The 19,974-nt window shown below is 40.9% G+C and overlaps 1 protein-coding gene and 1 non-coding gene across 3 annotated transcripts; one reads left to right on the forward strand and one right to left on the reverse strand.

Moving 5' to 3' along the window:
* Positions 1 to 1,436: 1,436 nt before the first annotated feature.
* TRNAS-UGA lies at positions 1,437 to 1,518 on the forward strand. The gene has a single exon. It is a non-coding gene; the product is annotated as a tRNA-Ser (tRNA).
* Positions 1,519 to 5,818: 4,300 nt separating this feature from the next.
* On the reverse strand, positions 5,819 to 17,347 carry DNAJC12 (DnaJ heat shock protein family (Hsp40) member C12). Of its 2 annotated transcripts, none has more exons than XM_034775483.1 (4): positions 16,595 to 17,347; positions 13,877 to 13,955; positions 10,854 to 10,993; positions 5,819 to 7,186 (listed from the first exon to the last, which is right to left on the reverse strand). In XM_034775483.1, exons 1-4 carry the CDS (start codon positions 16,670 to 16,672, stop codon positions 7,085 to 7,087), a joined length of 399 nt encoding a protein of 132 aa, XP_034631374.1. In that variant the 5' UTR covers positions 16,673 to 17,347; the 3' UTR covers positions 5,819 to 7,084. The 2 variants fall into 2 exon arrangements, with proteins under 2 accessions (XP_034631374.1, XP_034631373.1); XM_034775482.1 differs by lacking the exon at positions 5,819 to 7,186 and adding an exon at positions 7,388 to 8,185 and having other exon boundaries at positions 16,595 to 16,893.
* Positions 17,348 to 19,974: the final 2,627 nt, after the last annotated feature.

A 19,974-nucleotide genomic window follows, 5' to 3' on the forward strand; every position in this document is an offset into this window, starting at 1 on the left:
AGGAATGCTGCAATTAAAATAAAATAAAATAATAATAATACCTAGCTACTTCTTATATAGGGTCTTTCATCTGTACAACTCAAAGCAATTTCCAAAGAAGGTCAGTATCTTTAGGTTGGGGAGCGGGGGTGGTGAGGAAAGGGTAGGGCATGCTGTGAGTGTTGTAGTTGTCATGACACCAGGGAAGTGTAGTAGTAAGGGGATGTACCTGGTAAAGATGGGGATGTGTATGGTAGAGAAGTGCAGCAGTATGTTGCTGTGGTGCAAGAAAGGTGTCAGGGAAGGACAAAGGTCTGGGTAGGGAACTGTTGTGGTTCTGTTTAGGGAGCAAATGTATCTGTGAGGAGGGTGTGCTGCCCTGGTCTTGTGTGGGGGCCTATAGTTGTGACTGAATGGAGGGGGGAAGGGGAGTTGTGGGAATGGTGGCTCTGGGGAGCAGCGATTTTTTAGTTGGACAGGAGTAGTGTGAGGGAGCTGACTGGGGGGGGAGGGGTGTCAAGACAGTGTGGGGATGTAGTTGTATGAAGGTTAAATATTCCTAGGGGACAGGAGACTATGATGGGTGTAGTTGTGTTGGTGGGAGAGGGAGCTATGATAGGGTGTTGCTGTGCTAGAAGCTGTGGGGGTGTAGCTATGCTGTGGGAGAGAGGCTGTGGGGGTGTAGTTATGTTGGGGGACAGAGGCTGTGGTAGGTGTAGTGCTGTGGGGTGTAGCTGTGCTGAGATAAAGGGGCTATAAGCGTGTAGCAGTGTGTGGGGTTAGTGTTGAGGGAAAGGGGCTGTGATAGGTGTAGTGCTGGGGCTGTACTGTAACTGCTGCGGAGAGGGTGGTGGGGTGTAGCTGTGCTGAGGGGAAAGGGGCTGTGGTGGGGGCTGTAATTGCATTGAGGGCGGTGAGCGGTGTAGTAGTGCTCGTGGCTCTGCATGTAGTTGTTGTGGGGGTGGGGGGGGGGGTTCTTCTGGGATAGTGGTGCGTTGGGAGGCTGTTGGGGGCAGCCGGGCAGCTGTTTGTGTCTGTGTCAGACTCTCTGGTAACAGCTCCGGGGCCCCCCCGCACCTGTCCCGCTTCCTCTGCTGCAGCACGAGGCGCGCGGCGGCTTTCGTCTTTGCGGTTCTTCTGTGCTCGGCTCTTCCTCGGCAGCGTCCCCCCGTTTAGCCATGGCCCCTGCTCCCACAGCCTGCCGCGGAGCAGCTGCACCCAGCTCTCTACTCGGACCAGGCCAACAGCAGAGCACGAGAAGAAGAAAAACTCCTAGGCCGCTCTGTCTACAACTCTGGGCGGGACCGGCTACGGGGCCTGCCCGCTCCTCTTTGGCTATAGGAAGGCGGCGTGGCGCGTTTCTCATTCGTCTGTGGCCACACGACAAACGGAAGGAGGAAACCGCAGGCAAAGCTGTTGTTGGTAAAGTACCGTACCGGCGCATTGTGCTTTCAGTAGCAGCGATGGCCGAGTGGTTAAGGCGTTGGACTTGAAATCCAATGGGGTCTCCCCGCGCAGGTTCGAACCCTGCTCGCTGCGAAACAGAAGGGTTCAAAATTTTCTTTTCATTTAAAACCCTTTCCCGTAGCTGAATAGGATTTTGTATCAACAGATAAGTGTCGGATCGTTCCTCAGATGTTAGCACTGCCCCAACTCCTCCACCCGCCTCCTGCCCTGAATTAAGGGGTTCACAAATATTAAAATTAAGTAGACGAAGGAAGCTGAAATATGTCCCAGATGGAGAGGAAGGGTACCATCAAGCCAGGTGCACTTGGCTACCTTGATGACCATGGATCTAAATCAGGTGTGGGCAAACTTTTTAGCCTGAGGCCGAGGGTTGGGGTGGGGAAATTGCATGCAGGGCCATGAATATAGGGCTCGGGCAGGGGGTTGGGGTGCAGGAGGGGTGCAAGGTATGGCAGGAGGCTCAAGGCAGGAGGTTGGGGGCTCAGGGCAGGGGATTGGGGTGCAGGAGGGGTTGTGGAGTGTGTTAGGGAGTTGGGGTGCGGCAGGGGGCTCAGGGCAGGGGATTGGGGTGTGTCGAGTGTGGTAGGGGGTTGGGGTGCAGGAGGGGGCTCAGGGCAGGGGGTTGGGGTGCAGGAGGTGTTCAGGGTGCAAGCTCCGGCACGGCACCGCTTACCTCGAGTGTCTCTGGGGTGGCAGCGGTGCACAGTGGAGCTAGTTGTGCTGTGCGCCACTCCCAGAAGAGGCTACTACATCCGGCAGTGGCTCCTGGGGGTGGGGGGCAGGCAGCTCTGCCACATGCTGCCCTTACCTGCGGGTACCACCCCCGAAGCTCTCATTGGCCGCTGTTTCCTGTTCCCAGCCAATGGGAGCTGCGGGTGCAGTGGTACCTGCAGATGAAGCAGACGAGGGCAGAGCACAGAGCTCTCTGCCCCCCCACCCGCCCCAGGAGCTGCAGGGACATGGTGTTCGCCTCTTCCAGGTGCGTTGCAGGGCCAGGGTAGGCAGGAAGCCTGCCTTAGACCCGCTGCACCATGGGGCGGGCAATCCTGCGGGCTGCATTGAAAGCCCTGACAGGTTGGATCCGGCCCATGGGCCATAGTTTGCCCTCCCCTGATATAAATGCTTGGATACATAGGTGCCGACTCCGTGGGTGCTCTGGGGCTGGAGCACCCATGGGGAAAAATTGGTGGGTGCTCAGCACCCACCAGCAGCTCCCTGACCCCGCCCAGCTCACCTCCACTCCACCTCCGCCTTGAGTGCACCACGTACCCGCTTTCCCCCCCCAGCTCCTAGTGCTTGTGCTGCGAAACAGCTGTTTCACGCGGGCTGGGAGGGACGGGGGAGGAGAGAGAAAGCAGCACACTCAGGGAAGGGGCGGGGCTGGGGCGGGGATTTGGGGAAGGGATCCGATAGGGGCAGGGAGGGGGCGGAGTTGGATTGGAGACTTTGGGGAAAGGGTTGAAATGGGGGGGCAGGGAAAGGGTGGAGTCGGGGCAGGGGCGGGGAGGTGCCAGCACTCACTGGCGCCGGGGAAAGTTTGCACCTATGCTTTGCTATGTTAGATGGGGGTGATAGAGCACTAGAGCTGGACAGAAAACCGGTGGGGATACTGCATTTTCCAAGCTTTTCAAAATGCAGTTATGCTGAAATCCAAATGCTTTGCAAACACCCTTGAGTTTGGCCAAAATTTCATCTTGGAGGGAACAAAAGATGACAGGGGGAGTTCCAACAATACAAGTGTCTTCATGCTCTGGAGCACACACCCTGCTATGAGCTTACTAACCTGTTGATATTTGTGTAACAAACAATGAGATTTTTCAGGTTGTTTAAAGTCATCAAAGGAAGAAATACATTTGAGACTCCGAGACAGACAAACGGTTCAAAACATTCTTTATTTGAATTCTGCAGCCCAAAAAGAGGCTTGGTCTACACTAATTATATCAGGGCTGGTCTACACTGGGGGGGGGAGGGGGGATCGATCCAAGATATGCAACTTAGTCGAAGTATCTTGGATCGAATTACCTGGGGTCCACACAGCGCAGGATCGATGGCCACGGCTCCCATGTCAACTGCGCTACCGCCACTCGCTCTGGTGGAGTTCCGGAGTCGACGGTGAGTGTGTTCGGGGATCGATATATTGTGTCTTAACGAGATGCGATATCTCGATCCCGGATAAATCAATTGCTACCCACCGATACGGCGGGTAGTGAAGACGTACCCACACTACAATGCTGCTTCCACCTAAGTGGCCTGCTACACCGACATAACTCTACCTCTACAAGAAGTGTAGCACTTATGCAGGTGTGAAAAATCGGGACATAGGGTGGGGTGTAATAGGAGCCTATATAAGAATAAGACTGTCCCTATAAAATCAGGATATCTAGTCACCCTACATTAAAGTGATGCAGTGTTCATGTAGATACTGCATTACTGACAGCCAACAGCCAATGTAATTCTTATCAGTTTCAGGGCTGCCTCTGTCTCAGAGCAGCAGGGGGCTCATAGCTAGAGCCATGACACTGACAAGAAAGTCAATTTCATGGCTGCTAGGCTAGATGCTGTGAAATTGAGCCTGCCCTGGACTCAGCTTGGGCTATCACCCAGGATGGGTGGGGGCTCCTGCTGTTAGCCCTATGTGGCTGTCAGTTCCCCACAATGCCCCATTTAAGTTGGTACAAGTGTTCCTGGTGAAGACACACCACTAGCAGCAGGGTTGTGAGGACACCAACAGCTGATTGAATTACTGCGGTGGATGTAGGTCAACCTAAATTAAGTTGACCAATTTTGTATTATAAACAAGTCCTGACTATAGTGTCTCTTTCACTATAGAGTGAAGTACAAGTAACAGTAGCTTTGATTTTTTTTTTTTAAATGCATGGTATACTTTAACAACTAACAGTGCAGCACTGAGAACTCAAGCATACTAAATTTAGCAAACTGAAAAGTTAGAGTTTTAAAAGCAATGTGATCTCAGTTCTATTGCACAGTCTATGTCTCTTACAAAATGATTTTAACAAATTATTCATTAAGGTGTACATTAAGAAAGAAAACAAGAATAAAATGTAAGAGCAACATGATTCATTGTTCTTTTAGAAATCCTAACATATCAGTTTATTGATTTTTTTTGTGTGCATTTATCTCACCCTTAAAATAATGACGTGTGTGCGTGACAGAGAAAGAAAGAAACCAGACGATTAGCTGCTAACGCACTTTAAGGTGCCTCACTGCTGATAAAACTCTTCAGGAGCATCTCAGGGCTGCTAAATCTCTTTAGGACTGTTTTAATGCTTCTAAATTACTTTATATTAGTAACATACACATAAGTGACAGATCCTGAACTGCTTAAGTGGCAGTAAGGCAGAAACTGTCAAATAAGATATACTTAAACCAGGAAGTCTTAATTAATGCCTTTTTAAATCTGGAGGCCTTAGCCAAGCAAAGCTTAATTTGGAAGATTTACCTCAGCCAAGACATTCTTTTAACTCAGGACCCTTAAATAAGGCCTTCATCTGGATGTCCTTTACTGAGGTGTTATTTGTGCAATTTCTATTTGTGTCAACCTAACATTCTAAGGCTATATCTACACTATAGTGGCTACAGCAGACAGCTACAATGCTGCAAGTGTGCCACTATAGCATAGACAGTTCCTAGAAGTTCCTAGGGAAGAGGTTTTTCCATTGAGGTAAGTTACCCACCTCTCCAAGAGGTGGTAGCTATGTCGACAGAAGAGTTCTTCCATCAACCTAGCCGCATCTACACTGAGGGTCAAGTCAACATAATTACATCATGGTAGACACAACATTTTTCATCGCCCTGAGCCATGTAGCTAGGTAGATCTAATTCTTAGGTGTAGACCTGGCATAAGGCCCTGATGCTACAAGAATTTAAGCAGATACATAAATCTTTCTAGGACGGAGATCTAAATCACAGTGAGTATTGCAAGAAACCCAATAGAAAATATTTCAATGAACATTTTTAAAACAAGTATGTGGATTGATTTTGCTTCCTGTGTCAGAACTATAAATTAAGTCAAGGCTAGAGTTTCTAACTTCAGTCATTTTGAGTTATGTAACCACAAAATTTCAGCTGGAACATATAAGAAAACTGTAATTTGTGTAGTACTATAATCATACAAAATTAATAAAACAAATGTTGGTTATGGACAAACTGTGCTATAAATCCTCATTTTCCACTGTGTGTGTGTGTGTGTGTGTGTGTGTGTGTGTATATATATATATATATATAAAAAAGCAATTTTCTACTGACCACCTTACAGTCTGTATTTCAGAAAGGTATGTTTCATTGCTTTAATAAAGCTGAAAAGAAAGCATCAAGTTGATAAGAGTTTTAAAATAAATATTATCACTGACATGTCACTTCCACTGGTGGTGCTTACGGAGGATGTGAGGGGGAAAATAGCTCACTCGGACAGAAGATGATGTTGAAAGCCAGAGTGCATCACAAAAACTGCTGAAGTCTTAATACATTCTCCTGTTTATTCCAGCAAATATTGGTACTCAGTGAAGATTTTCTCCCTGTAACTGATTTTTTTTTTTCCTTTCAAGCCTTCAACAGACAAGTGAAAGAGAAGTGAGTACCCAGGTACTTTTGTAGCCAAATTTAAATGCTCCCCACCACAGGTCTATAGTATAAGAAGAATCTCATTTTACTTTTGATTATTCAAATGCAAAGGAAAAAGCAATTAAAGAGGGCCACTACATTGAATTTAATAATGCTAATGTGTCAATTTAGCAAACTGAAGACCTCTCTAGGATGATTCTCTGCTGCTTTTGCGGTCATTATTTTCACTTGTGCAGTTAAGTATAAAATGATACCATTCTCATTTGGTAGTCTTTACATCTGTTTTGCAGAGGGGTAAATAATGACACAAAGTGCAAGACAGTGGAGAATCTGGCCAAATGTGTCCATAGAAGAGATATAAGCATAGAGAGTCCAAGCTTCCTCACCCTACCCATTCCCCTCCACAAAGTTCCTTCAACCAGCTCTAGGACTGAGGGTTCTACAGCAACTCTCTGATGAAGCAGTTTTGGCAAATAAGTAAGCAAACCATTCTTTAAAGAGCACTGATAGTCCTATTGTAGATCAAGCAGGACTGGAGATCTGGTAAGCCCTGGCAGCAATTAGAGGTAGTACTACCCAAAATAAATATACTATTAGAAAAAAGCTATAGAGAAGAAATTATTAGATCCAAGGAGCTGTAGCCCCTCTAGGCTCCAACTGTAAGAAACTGGCCTTCTCCAACTACTGATTCATTATTTAACAACTCTGACACAGAAAGAGGCTTATAGCCCAACTAAATCTACCCATTATTCATCTACTTGTGGAAATAAAATGCCATTGGTTATGTACTGTAATTTTTGGTGAAAACAATGCTATTCCTGCTCCGGCTGGCACTGCTCACTTTGCAGTTGAACCCCTATTGCAGTAGTGCTATAAATCTGCCACCTGGACTGCTACAGACAACTCGCCAGTTCGTCGGGAATGAAAATCAACATAACTAAATTTACATCAGTGGAGTGATGCCAAAGTACATCAGTCTTGCAGATTGCAGTCCTGATTCTCTGTTGACTTACTCCTTCTGTAGTCATCAACATGTTGTTGATGTGGTGGTAAATGGCTACACAGGGTATAAGGCCCAGGAATGTCCGGAAGCAGTGGAGGGAGGAGGACTCAGCCCGTTGGTCACCACTGCAGTAGCCCAGAGACACACCCCCATGAACTGAGAGGGGAAAAACAGAGCAGCTAGTCTGGTCCTTGTCAACACAGAAGAGGTAACAAACAAGGAAGAAGAGGAAATGGGCCAAATTTATGCCACTCCTGCTGCAGATGAGACTCTTAATGGCTCTGATGACACAGATAGTATCGATGCTGAGAAGCAATAATACCCAACACAGAACTAACTGATGCATATCGCAGCATCTGAAGCTGAAAGACAGAAGCCTTTATTGTGAGTCATTTTATCATTTGCTATGTCATCGCATCAGTTTTATAACATCTTCACTCACTGCATCCCCAGCAATCTTGGTTTCTCCTCATTTATGGATATGAAAGTGGAAGGTAACAGTGTTTGCCTTCAGGAAATTAAAGCTTCTCAATAACCGTATTAGTCATCAGTGCCACTTTCTACTATTACTGAACATGTAGCTATCATCATATTCTGAGAACAAAATGAGCAAACAGGAAACAATTGTGCTCACCCTTCAATTTTACTGAGACTGGAATTTTTAATGACATTATTTGCATTTAGCTTTAATCAGTTCTTCAGATGACATTTTTTAACTATTAACTTGCTATTTATGTCTAACAAGCTTTGGGACTATCAGCATGTTCCCAGTTCCATATAAGTTTTTTCATTTGTGCCAAGACTACAGAGCTACAATGTGAATGGCATGAATGGTATTTTATTTTGCATAACACAAAAATAACTCCACAGTTGTATTGCAAGTATTGGCCAAAGAATTATCTGATACAATAATCATAATATTTAGATAAGATTTCCTTGGCAGCTGCTAACCACAGGGTGGCTGAGCTAGCTGGTTTCCCTGTACAAGCACAGATATAGGAGACATCTTTGTCTCTGCTGATCTGGGGTTACCCTTCCCTGAAGCGCCCAAAGATCCATGAGTTTTGGGGAGGCTTCACACTTTCTCTTCCATTTGGCCCCCCTCAAACTTCCTCCCATTTGAAGAGATGGTAGCAGAAAACTCCAGGGTATGATCTGGATCCAAGAAATTAAAAGAATAGTCAATATTTATGTCTATATCCTGCAGTAACTTAATTTTGTTGCTGTAAAGTTAGCTGGTCATCCAACAGACAAAACACCTTCAATCCACACATCCATTTTAGTGCTATCATTATATCCTATATATAGGTCAGGTTATGACAAGGAAGTAAATAATGCAAAATAAATAAATACAGTCTTAAAAATTTGCAACATTGCCCAAAGAATCAAAGAGTTTCATGTTAATTGTTGCTCATGTTAAAACTTAATGGGCCTGATTTTCCACTATCTCATTTAGTCACTAACACCAGTGTAAAACATTACCAAGTCGGAACTCTCCAATTATTTACACTAGTTTTACATCCACCGTGCATAGGTCTGAATGACTGCACAATGTGCAAGGCAATGGAGTATCAGGCCCAAAATATCTAATTTAGAAATATACACAGCTATATTTAAAATTCATTGGCATTCAGGTTTGGGAGCTTATTTTTTAATACCGTGAGTTCTTCATCCTGCAAGAAGTATATACGCACAATACATTCTATATGTTTAGCGACAAGTATATCTACAAAGATTCATAGATTCTAGTACTGGAAGGGATCTCGAGAGGTCATCGAGTCCAGTCCCCTGCCCGCATGGCAGGACCAAATACTGTCTAGACCATCCCTGATAGACATTTATCTAACCTACTCTTAAATATCTCCACAGATGGAGATTCCACAACCTCCCTAGGCAATTTAACCACCCTGACAGTTAGGAACTTTTTCCTAATGTCCAACCTAGACCTCCCTTGCTGCAGTTTAAGCCCATTGCTTCTTGTTCTATCCTTAGAGGCTAAGGTGAACAAGTTTTCTACCTCCTCCTTATGACACCCTTTTAGATACCTGAAAACTGCTATCATGTCCCCTCTCAGTCTTCTCTTTTCCAAACTAAACAAATCCAATTATTTCAGTCTTCCTTCATAGGTCATGTTCTCAAGACCTTTAATCATTCTCGTTGCTCTTCTCTGGACCCTTTCCAATTTCTCCATATCTTTCTTGAAATGCGGTGCCCAGAACTGGACACAATACTCCAGTTGAGGCCTAACCAGAGCAGAGTAGAGCGGAAGAATGACTTCTCGTGTCTTGCTCACAACACACCTGTTAATACATCCCAGAATCATGTTTGCTTTTTTTGCAACAGCATCACACTGTTGACTCATATTTAGCTTGTGGTCCACTATAACCCCTAGATCCCTTTCTGCCGTACTCCTTCCTAAACAGTCTCTTCCCATTCTGTATGTGTGAAACTGATTTTTTCTTCCTAAGTGGAGCACTTTGAATTTGTCTTTGTTAAACTTCATCCTGTTTAACTCAGACCATTTCTCCAATTTGTCCAGATCATTAGCCTGAAATAAAGTTTGTGGAAAAAACATATAAGGTGCCTGAACACAACACATTAATACCTCTGATATCTGGCAGTCACATCAAAGACAAAATATCAAAACTTCTGAATAGTTTGGTTTGCTCAGACATAATAGCACCTTCCAGATTATTTATCTTCATAGAGTATTTCTTCTCAAAATGAATTGTAGTACTCAGTGTTCAGGGCAGTGGTGACATCAACAGAATTAATACACAGCAATGACTCACTCATTTTCACAAGCATCAATAAAAAATATAAATCAACAGCAGTTGATATAGACTAGAAAATAAACAAAAACCTGTTCTGAAAAGTAAAGAAATGACCAGAAAGGATCATTTGTTTATGAACTAGAAAGATATTAATTTAAATATCATTTGTCATTATTATTTATTAGGTTAGAATCTATCAATTGTTAGGAAAAACAACTGGTTATACTAGAGATATGCAGGTATTTCCAGTTTGTCATATTAAATCCTCGCAGCCAACAGGAAAAAAACCATAACAACTTCAGATACTACGGTATTACATTTTTTGTTGGTATGCTGGTTACTCCAAAAATCTATTCAATATTCTCATTAAAGAAATTACTGAAGATTTATTTTCCTAGGGTGAAATCCTGGCCCCAATGAAGTCAATGACAGTATGCCATTGACTTTAATGAGGCCAGGATTTCACACCCAGTAATCATTCTGAAAACTAACTTAAAATATACGACGAGTCTTTTATCATAGTACATTTCTTTGGTTAACCAAGATCATATAGCCACTTCCAACCCCAAATACATTATTTTTAAATGACTGAAGTGTTTTGAAATGTTGAGAAAGTTGCTATGGGACTGACAGAAATACAAGATAAAACCTACTGGTATATTGTTCCTGAGAACAAAAAACAGCTATGAGAGTTTCATCACATATGTGTTCATAAATGTCTATATCATCTGACTGCCTTCCACTTTGTGGCATTTGTTTTTTTAATGAATTCTGGGGTATTTTTCTGCACTATTGTTACATATTGCTAGGAAGCAATTTTGGAGGAGTACTTTTGGTCACATAGCAGCACTGTTTCTAATTAGTGTCCTTTCCTCCATCAGATCAACACTGGGAAACTGATTAAAAAACAACAGAAGGCTGTTATAATGAACATTCCTTAATCTCTGACCCATCCAGTTTTGCCCATGGGAGAATTTCCTTTCCCATAGACCTACCTAATCTCCTAATGCTAATATATACCCAGGAAATTTAGGTAAACAAAAACCAACCGTTTTTATGGAGTTGTTCAGAGCCTCCCACTGCTGGAATGGAATGGTAATTTTGCTTCGTCGCCAGTAATCATAACAAGCTCGACTTTCTTCGTTAGTAAGAATCTCTTTAGCCTGCTGCAGCTTCTGAAAATTCTCCACTAAAACACAAACCAAAGGATGTTACATCAAATACTTATTTTTAAATAAATTAATTCCCTTGTGGAACAGGAATGACCAATAAATAGCTATGTAACAGCAACACAGGTTGGGGCAGAAAAAGAGAAAAAAAAGAGTGATGAAGAGCTGTGGCAGTTCTGCACTGCTTTGAGGAAGGCTTAGCTGACTCAACAGCTAACACCTTTAGTGGACAATTGATGCCCTCCTTCAGATGAACAATTCAATGCAAATGTGGAGCCTTTTTGTCTCTTGGTTTAGAAGCTTTATAAACTTGAGGGCTATCAAAATTATGTGGTATTCAAAGCAAAACACATGAGATGTCGCCCTGTTTAAACACCAACATTGCAATAGCATGACAGCATTTCACAAGGAACATAGCATGATCCGACGCAGCAAGGAAGTTAGAGCAGAACACACCACCAAGGGACAGTAAGAAAGAAGCATAATGACATTATGTGAGCAGCAAGCAGAAAAGTCTTAACATAGCATAGTACAGGTTAGCTAACGGCATTGCTTAACCTCACATCTTTTGTGTATGTAATAAGATATTAACTTACATTCCAGATTGTGTGAATAAGATCTCTTATTTCTCTTGAAGGAGCAAAAATTCTTTATAAAATAGCTGTTAAGGATGCAGCTGTGTGTTACTATTTGTGTAAAGGTTACAAAGATTTACATTTTATCTATGAGTCATCCTTATTAGAGTGGCTTATTATTATTATTTATTTATTCCGGTTTATAGTAGAGACTTCTTTTGAAATACGCTGAACTCAAGCACTAACCAAAGCTGATGAGCATAAATCAAACAACACACAGGATTTTTTTTCTTATTTCTGTTTCTTTTTTCCAGTGTGACCAGTTTTGGGGGTATAAAAAGCAGTCTAGTTTGATAGTTATTTTTTTAATATGCTGGTACTGAAATGAATCAATGAGTCAATGTTTACTGTACTGTGAAAATGTAAGACATTTAGTAGACTGTTCAAGTAAATGAAGCATAAACTGTTTGCTCTTAATACACAAGACTGCTCCACTATTTGGGTCTTAGGCTCCCCCTTTTTTTTTTAAATGATTTATTTTTACTTCAATTTAACACTAAAAATTCCAAGCAATGGACCAGATTTGGGTCTCACTTATGCCTCTGCCTCCTCACTGAAGTCAATGGGGTAGCCTCCGTTTATTTACGGAAGAATTTGGTCCTCTTATCCAGTTGCTCTTTCAAGTATGTTTAAATATATTTTGGAAAGTAGGATTTAAGATCATTTTGTAAAAGGTGGACTCTTCAACAAATTTTGGAGGGATCCCTCTCAGGCTCTCTCAGAATGAAGAATCACACCCCATTTTATTTTTTATTCTCTCATCAATCTACTAGGCCTCAACTCACATTTCAGAAAGCCAAGAAGAGCTAAGTGCAACTTAATACCACTCTCAAGACATCTGAAGGTGTCAGCAGACAATGAGTACTCTTTCATCCTCTTGAGTGTAGTGCCTCTACTATTCTGGGAGAAGGGTGCAAGCAAGAATCCCAAACTGTGCGGTTGCTACCACTATGTTTGTCAGTGTGCCTCCAATTAAACTGAGAGAAAATCTGAATAGGCATTTTTGTGCATTAACTAAAATGGAACATTTTATTTAGTTATTCTGCAATAATGCTTTCAAAGGGCTTTAAGAACTCAGCAGTCTATAGCTGAGAATATTTTAAACTGGGAGAAGAGGTCCTGCTTCTGCTCCCTTTAGTCATATGGGCTGGGATTTTCAAAGGGGCCTAAAGGAGTTGGAATTTCAAAAAGATTTGGATGTCTAATTTCCTTAAATCACTTCGAAAATCCCAGTCATCATGTTGTTCCTCACTCTAAGAATAGTCCCAATATGCGTAGCAGGAGGCAGAATCAGCTTCAAAGTTTTTGTGTGGAGTATCAGAAATGTGCATCTTAGAGCACTGTCTTGTTATAACTGGTTTAATACAAACATGTCCAATATTAAATGTTGCACTCTGTCATCAAATTAATCTTTGTTTTGGGAGTTTTCCATGTACTATAATTTCCATGATCTGGGCCTATGATGTTTGTATACATAGATGCACTAATTTGGTGTCCAACAACACATTTGGCAATACGTGGAAACTTAATGAAGAGTAGGGAATGATCGCCTTCAATATACTGTTTATCTTATTTTTTTTCTGTGCATTTTGTATAGACATAAAGAAGGCCAGAGCAGGCATTCAAAATGTTTGTGGTCATTGATGACAGTGACCCTGTTGGTGATGGATAGATAAACCTGTCTCAGAGTATCCGGTTTTTCCTCAAGGCACTGTTATGGGGGCAAGGTTAAGATTATTTGCGTGACTGATAGCATTTCCACAATTTCTAATGTTTGCTGTGGAGAGCTGGCCTGTCACATGGTGCTGGGTCCTCCTTATTTCCAGCTGCTAACTTACATTAAAAGAAGCTAAAATACATTAAATATTTTCCTAATGTTACTTTTCATATGAGCAATTATTGTAGTTAACCCAAATATGTCATTTGATTCCCAGTGGGAGAGGAGATAGTCCATGCAATCATGCATGGGAGGGGATGTGGTCCACAAGACAATCTCTGGTTTTAAATGTGCATCATCCTATAACATTTTTTTGAAAACTCCTGGACTAGATAATCAAACAAGTGTCTTTCTGTTCTAATATCCATGATTGTGTAAGCATTACAGCAAAATATTAAGGCTTGATATTTAAGAGAGTACATTCCATATATGTAAAAATTATAGAATATTAAAATGGGAATCAATATTTACTGATGGCTTTTAGGCTGCATTCAATGCCTTAATTATAATTTAAGGCAATAGATTGTTTTTAAATAGGAAAGACTACATACCAGCTTTAGGGTTTCCAGGATGTTTGTCAGGGTGACACTCAAGGGCTTTAACCTTAAACTCTGCAAGAATTTGTTCAACCTAAATAGAATATCAACATTTAAAATACATAAATACATACACACACACACAAACGTTTTTGGGATTGGGCTTTTGGACGGGGGAAGACTTGGGGAGGGGTGGTGTTTTGCTCCCTTGATTTTACAAGACACTGTATAATCAAAATATATAACAAGAACCATCTGACAGCTATGTCCCTAATTTAATTTTGTTTTCTGTACTCCCGCCTTTACCCTTTTCTTCATTAACATGCATTTTTCCATAAATGTACGCTTTGGTTTTAAGAAAACTGTAAGTAAAGGTTCACACTTACATACAGATTGTTGGAACTAGGTACTCAGCAGAGAGACTAGTTACCAATACACCTCTAAAAACTATTTATATGCAGGGATTTTAAATGACAAGGTTTACAGTAACATTACTTTTTGAAAATGTAATCTCATTTCTTTTCAGACCTAAATATAACATGAATTATTAATATATAAATAAGATAATAAAAATAAGCTAAGGAAAAATATTAAGATATATAGAGAGAGTAATAGATTTTACCAAGTAAGGAGTCTGGGACTCCCCTAAACTGAAACAACACTTCCTGATGTAGGAGGCTATAGATTTGACCATCCCTCTCTCTCTCAAACCTGCAGATTCGGGAGATGCAAGGGGCTTCTTTATGGAAGCACTTTGCTGCACTGCCCTGTTATGCCTCTGCCCCTTTCAGTTCCTCCACTCCCTTGAGGATTGATGCTGCAAGGGGCTGAATACGCTGGCCCTGATCCAGCAAAGTACATAATCAACTTTAACTACATGAGCAATTCCACTGAAATGAATGGAACTACTCGTGCTCAAGTGCTTTGCAAAATTGGAATCAGAGGACTCAGCATCTTTCAGGATCAAGGCCCAAGCTGGGATCTGCAGGAGTAGGCTTGCTACTGAACATGCATGGAAGAGAAAGCACGGGAGCCTATGTTGCTATAAATATTTAAACCATATTTTCAATATGTTTTCATTAGATGACAATTTTATTATACAAATTATATTTTAAATGTTGAAAATATTGCCATTTTAAAAATACAACAAAATATGTTTTTTCTATAGGCATGTAATAGTGGTACTCAAAAGAGTCACAATCTCACATATACAATTCCTACTCACAGGGCAACAGTAAACAAAGAGTATTGGTTGCGTCTCTGAATAAATAATGTGTAACAGATTACTTTTCAGAACCAGTAAGCAGTTATTACAACACATTATTTTTCACTTCAAAGTAACTTTAAAAAAGGCTTACAGTATGTGCTTGAAGTATGCATCTCTTCCCAAGACTATAAAACAGAATTATTGAATTAACCTTTTTCATCTGTTAAAAAAAGCTGAAATAAAGCTAAAATAAAAAAATTAGTACTGCCACCTGCTGGGATGTCTTAAAACTCCTCTCCGAAAATGCTTAAACTTGTTATCAATAATAGATTAAGAATTCTATATTTTTCTAACTATATTTACAGATGTATTTGGGCGCACATCAAGGACTTTTGTCTATATTAGTGATAAAATATTGGTAGAGTATTAAATTACATTTGCAGAACAAAGCATTTAACTCATATATAATATTAACAATTATAGCAGAAATGTTAGAAAGCAAAAAGCCTAACACCCAGTACTACTTCAATTGACACAGAAGCTAGTTTTAAAATTTTAGCATGTTCCTGAATTTGCATAATTAGAAAATGTAATTTAGGACAATTTTAGTAAGTAGAGGAACTCTTGTTTTAGTTACAGTCATCCAACAGCTTTTGAGATAGATTTTATCCTAAGATATGAGATGACATGTAACGGCTACCAAAGTGAGTCTAGAAAACTAGCATTTGAACATCGGTATTTTGGGGTAGGAAAGGAGGGGCTAGGGTGGGGTTTGTTTGAAACACATTTTTTTCTCCCAAGCAATGGCTATATTTTTCCAAAAGTGATACACCTCTACCCCGATATAATGCGACCCGATATAACATGAATTCGGATATAACGCGGTAAAGCAGCACTCCCGGGGGGGAAGGGGAGCTACGCGCTCCGGTGGATCAAAGCAAGTTTGATATAACGCAGTTTCACCTATAACGTGGTAAGATTTTTTGGCTCCCGAGGACAGCATTATATTGGGGTAGAGGTGTATATTATTATCTTAGAAACTGAATATCATTACTAATTATTGACAAAGAGGAGAACATTTTTACATTTCTTATATTAGTTGCACTGACAATACTTATCTGCTGCCACCTTTTAAGTACATCAATATATTGTATAACAGCCTACAAATAATATTTTACAAGTGTTTCAAAGTGCATTCTGACATCACACATGGAACTAACTTAATAAACAAATTATTTACATTAAAAATAAGCTATTCAAGATGTTACAATACAGCTTTGTATTACAGAGTATCTTTACTATGAACTATATTCTAAAAGCTTCATTGTGTCAAAGAAATCAATTACTGAGATTAATAGAGGAAGAGAAATTCAAAGATATTATGTAGGTAAGAGAGCAGGTACATGTTGCGTTTCAAATAATCATACATTCACAGAAAAACATTAACTTCAAACTCCCCTTAAAAGCATACAAAGCCAAAACAAGCTAACATTAACATGGCAAAGAAAACAGAATTACTCTTTTACCGTGGATAGTTCATCACATCCTAGCAAGATGTAATAATCTTCCATATCATCCAGATTGCAGTTCAAAATTGCATCCATTTGGACTAGCCAAACAGCTTTTTTCCCCAACAGCTGATGCGCACCAAGAGGAAAGTATAAACTGTCAATAGAAAGCTTATAGGATTGTCTAAAATGTAGCCCAGGGAAAACTGCTTTTTGCAGTCTGGTTTAGGGCTCCCTACAGCGCTTTTTAATACACTGAGATGTCATCCGAGATTCCTGAATTCTCTGTTTGTCATTGGTTCTTTACAGGAGGACTGTAACATTGCACAAGCCTGGTGTCTGCAATGCTCTCTGGGATTTGTAGTTTTCAAGGTAATTTAAGTATTATTCAACTGTATGATCTGCCTCTTCAGACTGAAAAGCATTCAGGATATCAAATAAAATCTCACTATCATTTTAGGCCTGGATCATGCTATGACTTATGCATAGGCTTAATTTTAAGCAGTAGTCGTCCTACTGATTTCAGTGAGACTATGTACATGCTTAAGTGTCTTGCTGGACTGGGCCCTAAATCTACTAAAACAAACTTTTCTTCTGCTATAAATTGTAATTTTTGCCTCAATTTTAGGAAGGGAAAAACATGCATCAAGTATGGAAGAGCAAGGGAATTACTTTAAATTACGATCACAGGATTGCTAACTTTCTCAGAATGAAATCCGAGACCCACTGAAGTCATTAAGAGTTTTACCACTGACTTCTGTAGAGCCAGGATTTCATCTTGATCTTTCTAGGAGCACCCAGGCTAGGAAAATTAATTAATTACCATCACATTTACTGTTTTAGGCTTTTTTGTGTCAATTCCGTATTCCATAATGTTAAGACTATTTGAAGACAATATAAAGTACTCACTCTTTGATTATGGTGACTGTTGGGACTTTCAGATTTCTCAAGAGTAATAAAGAGATTCTTGGTGGAGATCTTTAAACCTCTAATTGAGAATCCCTTGCAAGTTGTGTTTCTTGGGAATTACATGCATATACTTTTCTTTTAACCCATTTTACTGTCAAGTGTTATTAAATTATTCAGGTTTAAAATATGCTTAATGATTAAGGCCTCCATCTGACAAAGACTCATAGATGTGTGCTCAACTTTATACATGTAATAAGGCCCATTGATTTCATATGTAAAATTAAGCATGTCATAGAATCATAGAATATTAGGGTTGGAAGATACCTCAGGAGGTCATCTAGTCCAACCCCCTGCTCAAAGCAGGACCAACCCCAACTAAATCATCCAAGCTGGGCCTTAAAAACCTCTAAAGACAGAGATTCCACCACCTCCCTAGGTAACCCATTCCACTGCTTCATCACCCTCCCAGTGAAATAGTTTTTCCTAATATCCAACCTAGACCTCCCGCACTGCAACTTGAGACCATTGCTCCTTGTTCTGTCATCTGCCACCACTGAGAACAGCCTAGCTCCATTCTCTTTGGAACCCCCCTTCAGGTAGCTGAAGGCTGCTATCAAATCCCCCCTCAGTCTTATTTTCTGCAGACTAAATAAGCCCAGTTCCCTCAGCCTCTCCTCATAAATCATGTGCTCCAGCACCCTAATCATTTTCGTTGCCCTCCACTGGACTCTCTATATTTGCATGAGTCTTTGCAGGACTGGATGAACTAAGCAGCTCATTTTTCTTTTCTTTTTTTTTTTTTTTGTTTCATTTATCCCTTTTTCTGTAAGAACTTTGTAGCCCAAGATGTTTAATGGCATTAAATATTGCTGATAGCTTTTAAAACACATAATGTCTGTGAAATAAATTAATGTAGTCACTATCTTATGTACTTTGTTTTTGCATATGGTTACTTAGTAGGCTTAGCAGCCCATGCTAGAAATGTAAATATAAATGTTTAGGTAGAGGATGGCAAAGGATCCAGAGGCAGATTTAGTGTTGTTTATGAAACCTTAACTATGATTTCTACCCTTGCAAATGGTATTTTATAACTACAGAAGTAAAACTGTCATACTATAAATTAAGAGATGTTCTTCCACAACCATAACTGACTGAAGGTGGTTTTACTGTTAGAGTTTCCTTAGTTTTTTATTGTATATTCATAAAGTTTATTAGGATAGGGAATTGTAGATATAATATAGAGAGAAGGAAATATTAATTCAATTACAAGACAACATTAATTTAATGAATCAGTACTGAAAACATTTTAGTGTGTTAAAATCACAAATATAGCTCCTCAGGAGAAGTCTGAAAACTCTATCTGCTCTGTTGGGTTTTTTTGTTTTTTTTAAATAGTTGGAAGAAATCAACAAAGTTCTGAAAAATTGCTTTCCAGTTCCCAACTGAAGGATGTAGATCAGGGGTTCTCAACCTTTTTATTTCTGAGGCTCCCCAACATGCTATAACTCCCCACCTGGGCCACAACAACTGTTTTTCTAAATATAAAAACCAGGGCCGGCATTAAGGGGTAGTAAGCAGGGCAATTGCCCAGGGCCCCATGCCACAGTGGGCCCTGCATAGCTAAGCTGCTCAGGCTTCAGCTTCAGGCCTGGGTGGCAGGGCTCGGGGAGGTGGAACTTTGGCTTTCTGTCCTGACCCCAGTGAGTCTAATGCTGGTCCTGCTTGGCGGACCCCCTGAAACCTGCTCACGGCCCACCAGGGGCCTCAGACCCCTCGTTGAGAACCGCTGATGTAGAGAACCAAACAATAATAATAAAGAAAAGGCTCTCTTGGTGAAAATCTTTATTAAATTTTTAAATATGGAATACTGCACACATTAGTAATTATTTAGGACTAAACTGTGCCATCTGTGAGGGGCAATATATAGATGCAGTAGCTCCCGGGAACAATCTTGCCTCAAAAAAGGCACCCTCTCTCACACTCTCTCTCAAGTTTCTACTGTGAAGAGTAATTTACAGCATCTCTTTGTTAACCTGTAGCATACTTCCCATCATCATACCAACCAATAACATTTTCAAATTAATTTAAAGGAGAGTTGTGGTAGTACTCAATTTGATAATAAAGCCTAAAGAGAGGCTGATTAAGGGCTGCAGAGAGCCATGTAAGGTTGGGGGCTATAGATTTGGCCCCTACACCTGACCCTCCTCCCATCTCAGGCACTCCCTCCCCTTGTTGTGTGGTCATCCCACTGGCCCATAAGCCCCTACACCCATCCCCTTCAAATCTGAGTGAGTTGCAACTAGGTGCACAGGTCACAGCGCCACTCAAGTTTGGCTTGGCCAAAAGTACACAATAGCTTTATGCTGGGGATAACATTTTGAAGTTGGGAGTTTTGGGTTGTAAACAGCAATCTCCCTGACATAATGGGAGACTTGATCAATATGCCCATCCCGTGATCAGTCAGTTCTGCTGCCCAACACATTGGGGTC

The sequence above is a fragment of the Trachemys scripta genome, chromosome 7, assembly GCF_013100865.1.
Source record: "Trachemys scripta elegans isolate TJP31775 chromosome 7, CAS_Tse_1.0, whole genome shotgun sequence".
Classification (NCBI taxonomy): Eukaryota; Metazoa; Chordata; order Testudines; family Emydidae; genus Trachemys; species Trachemys scripta.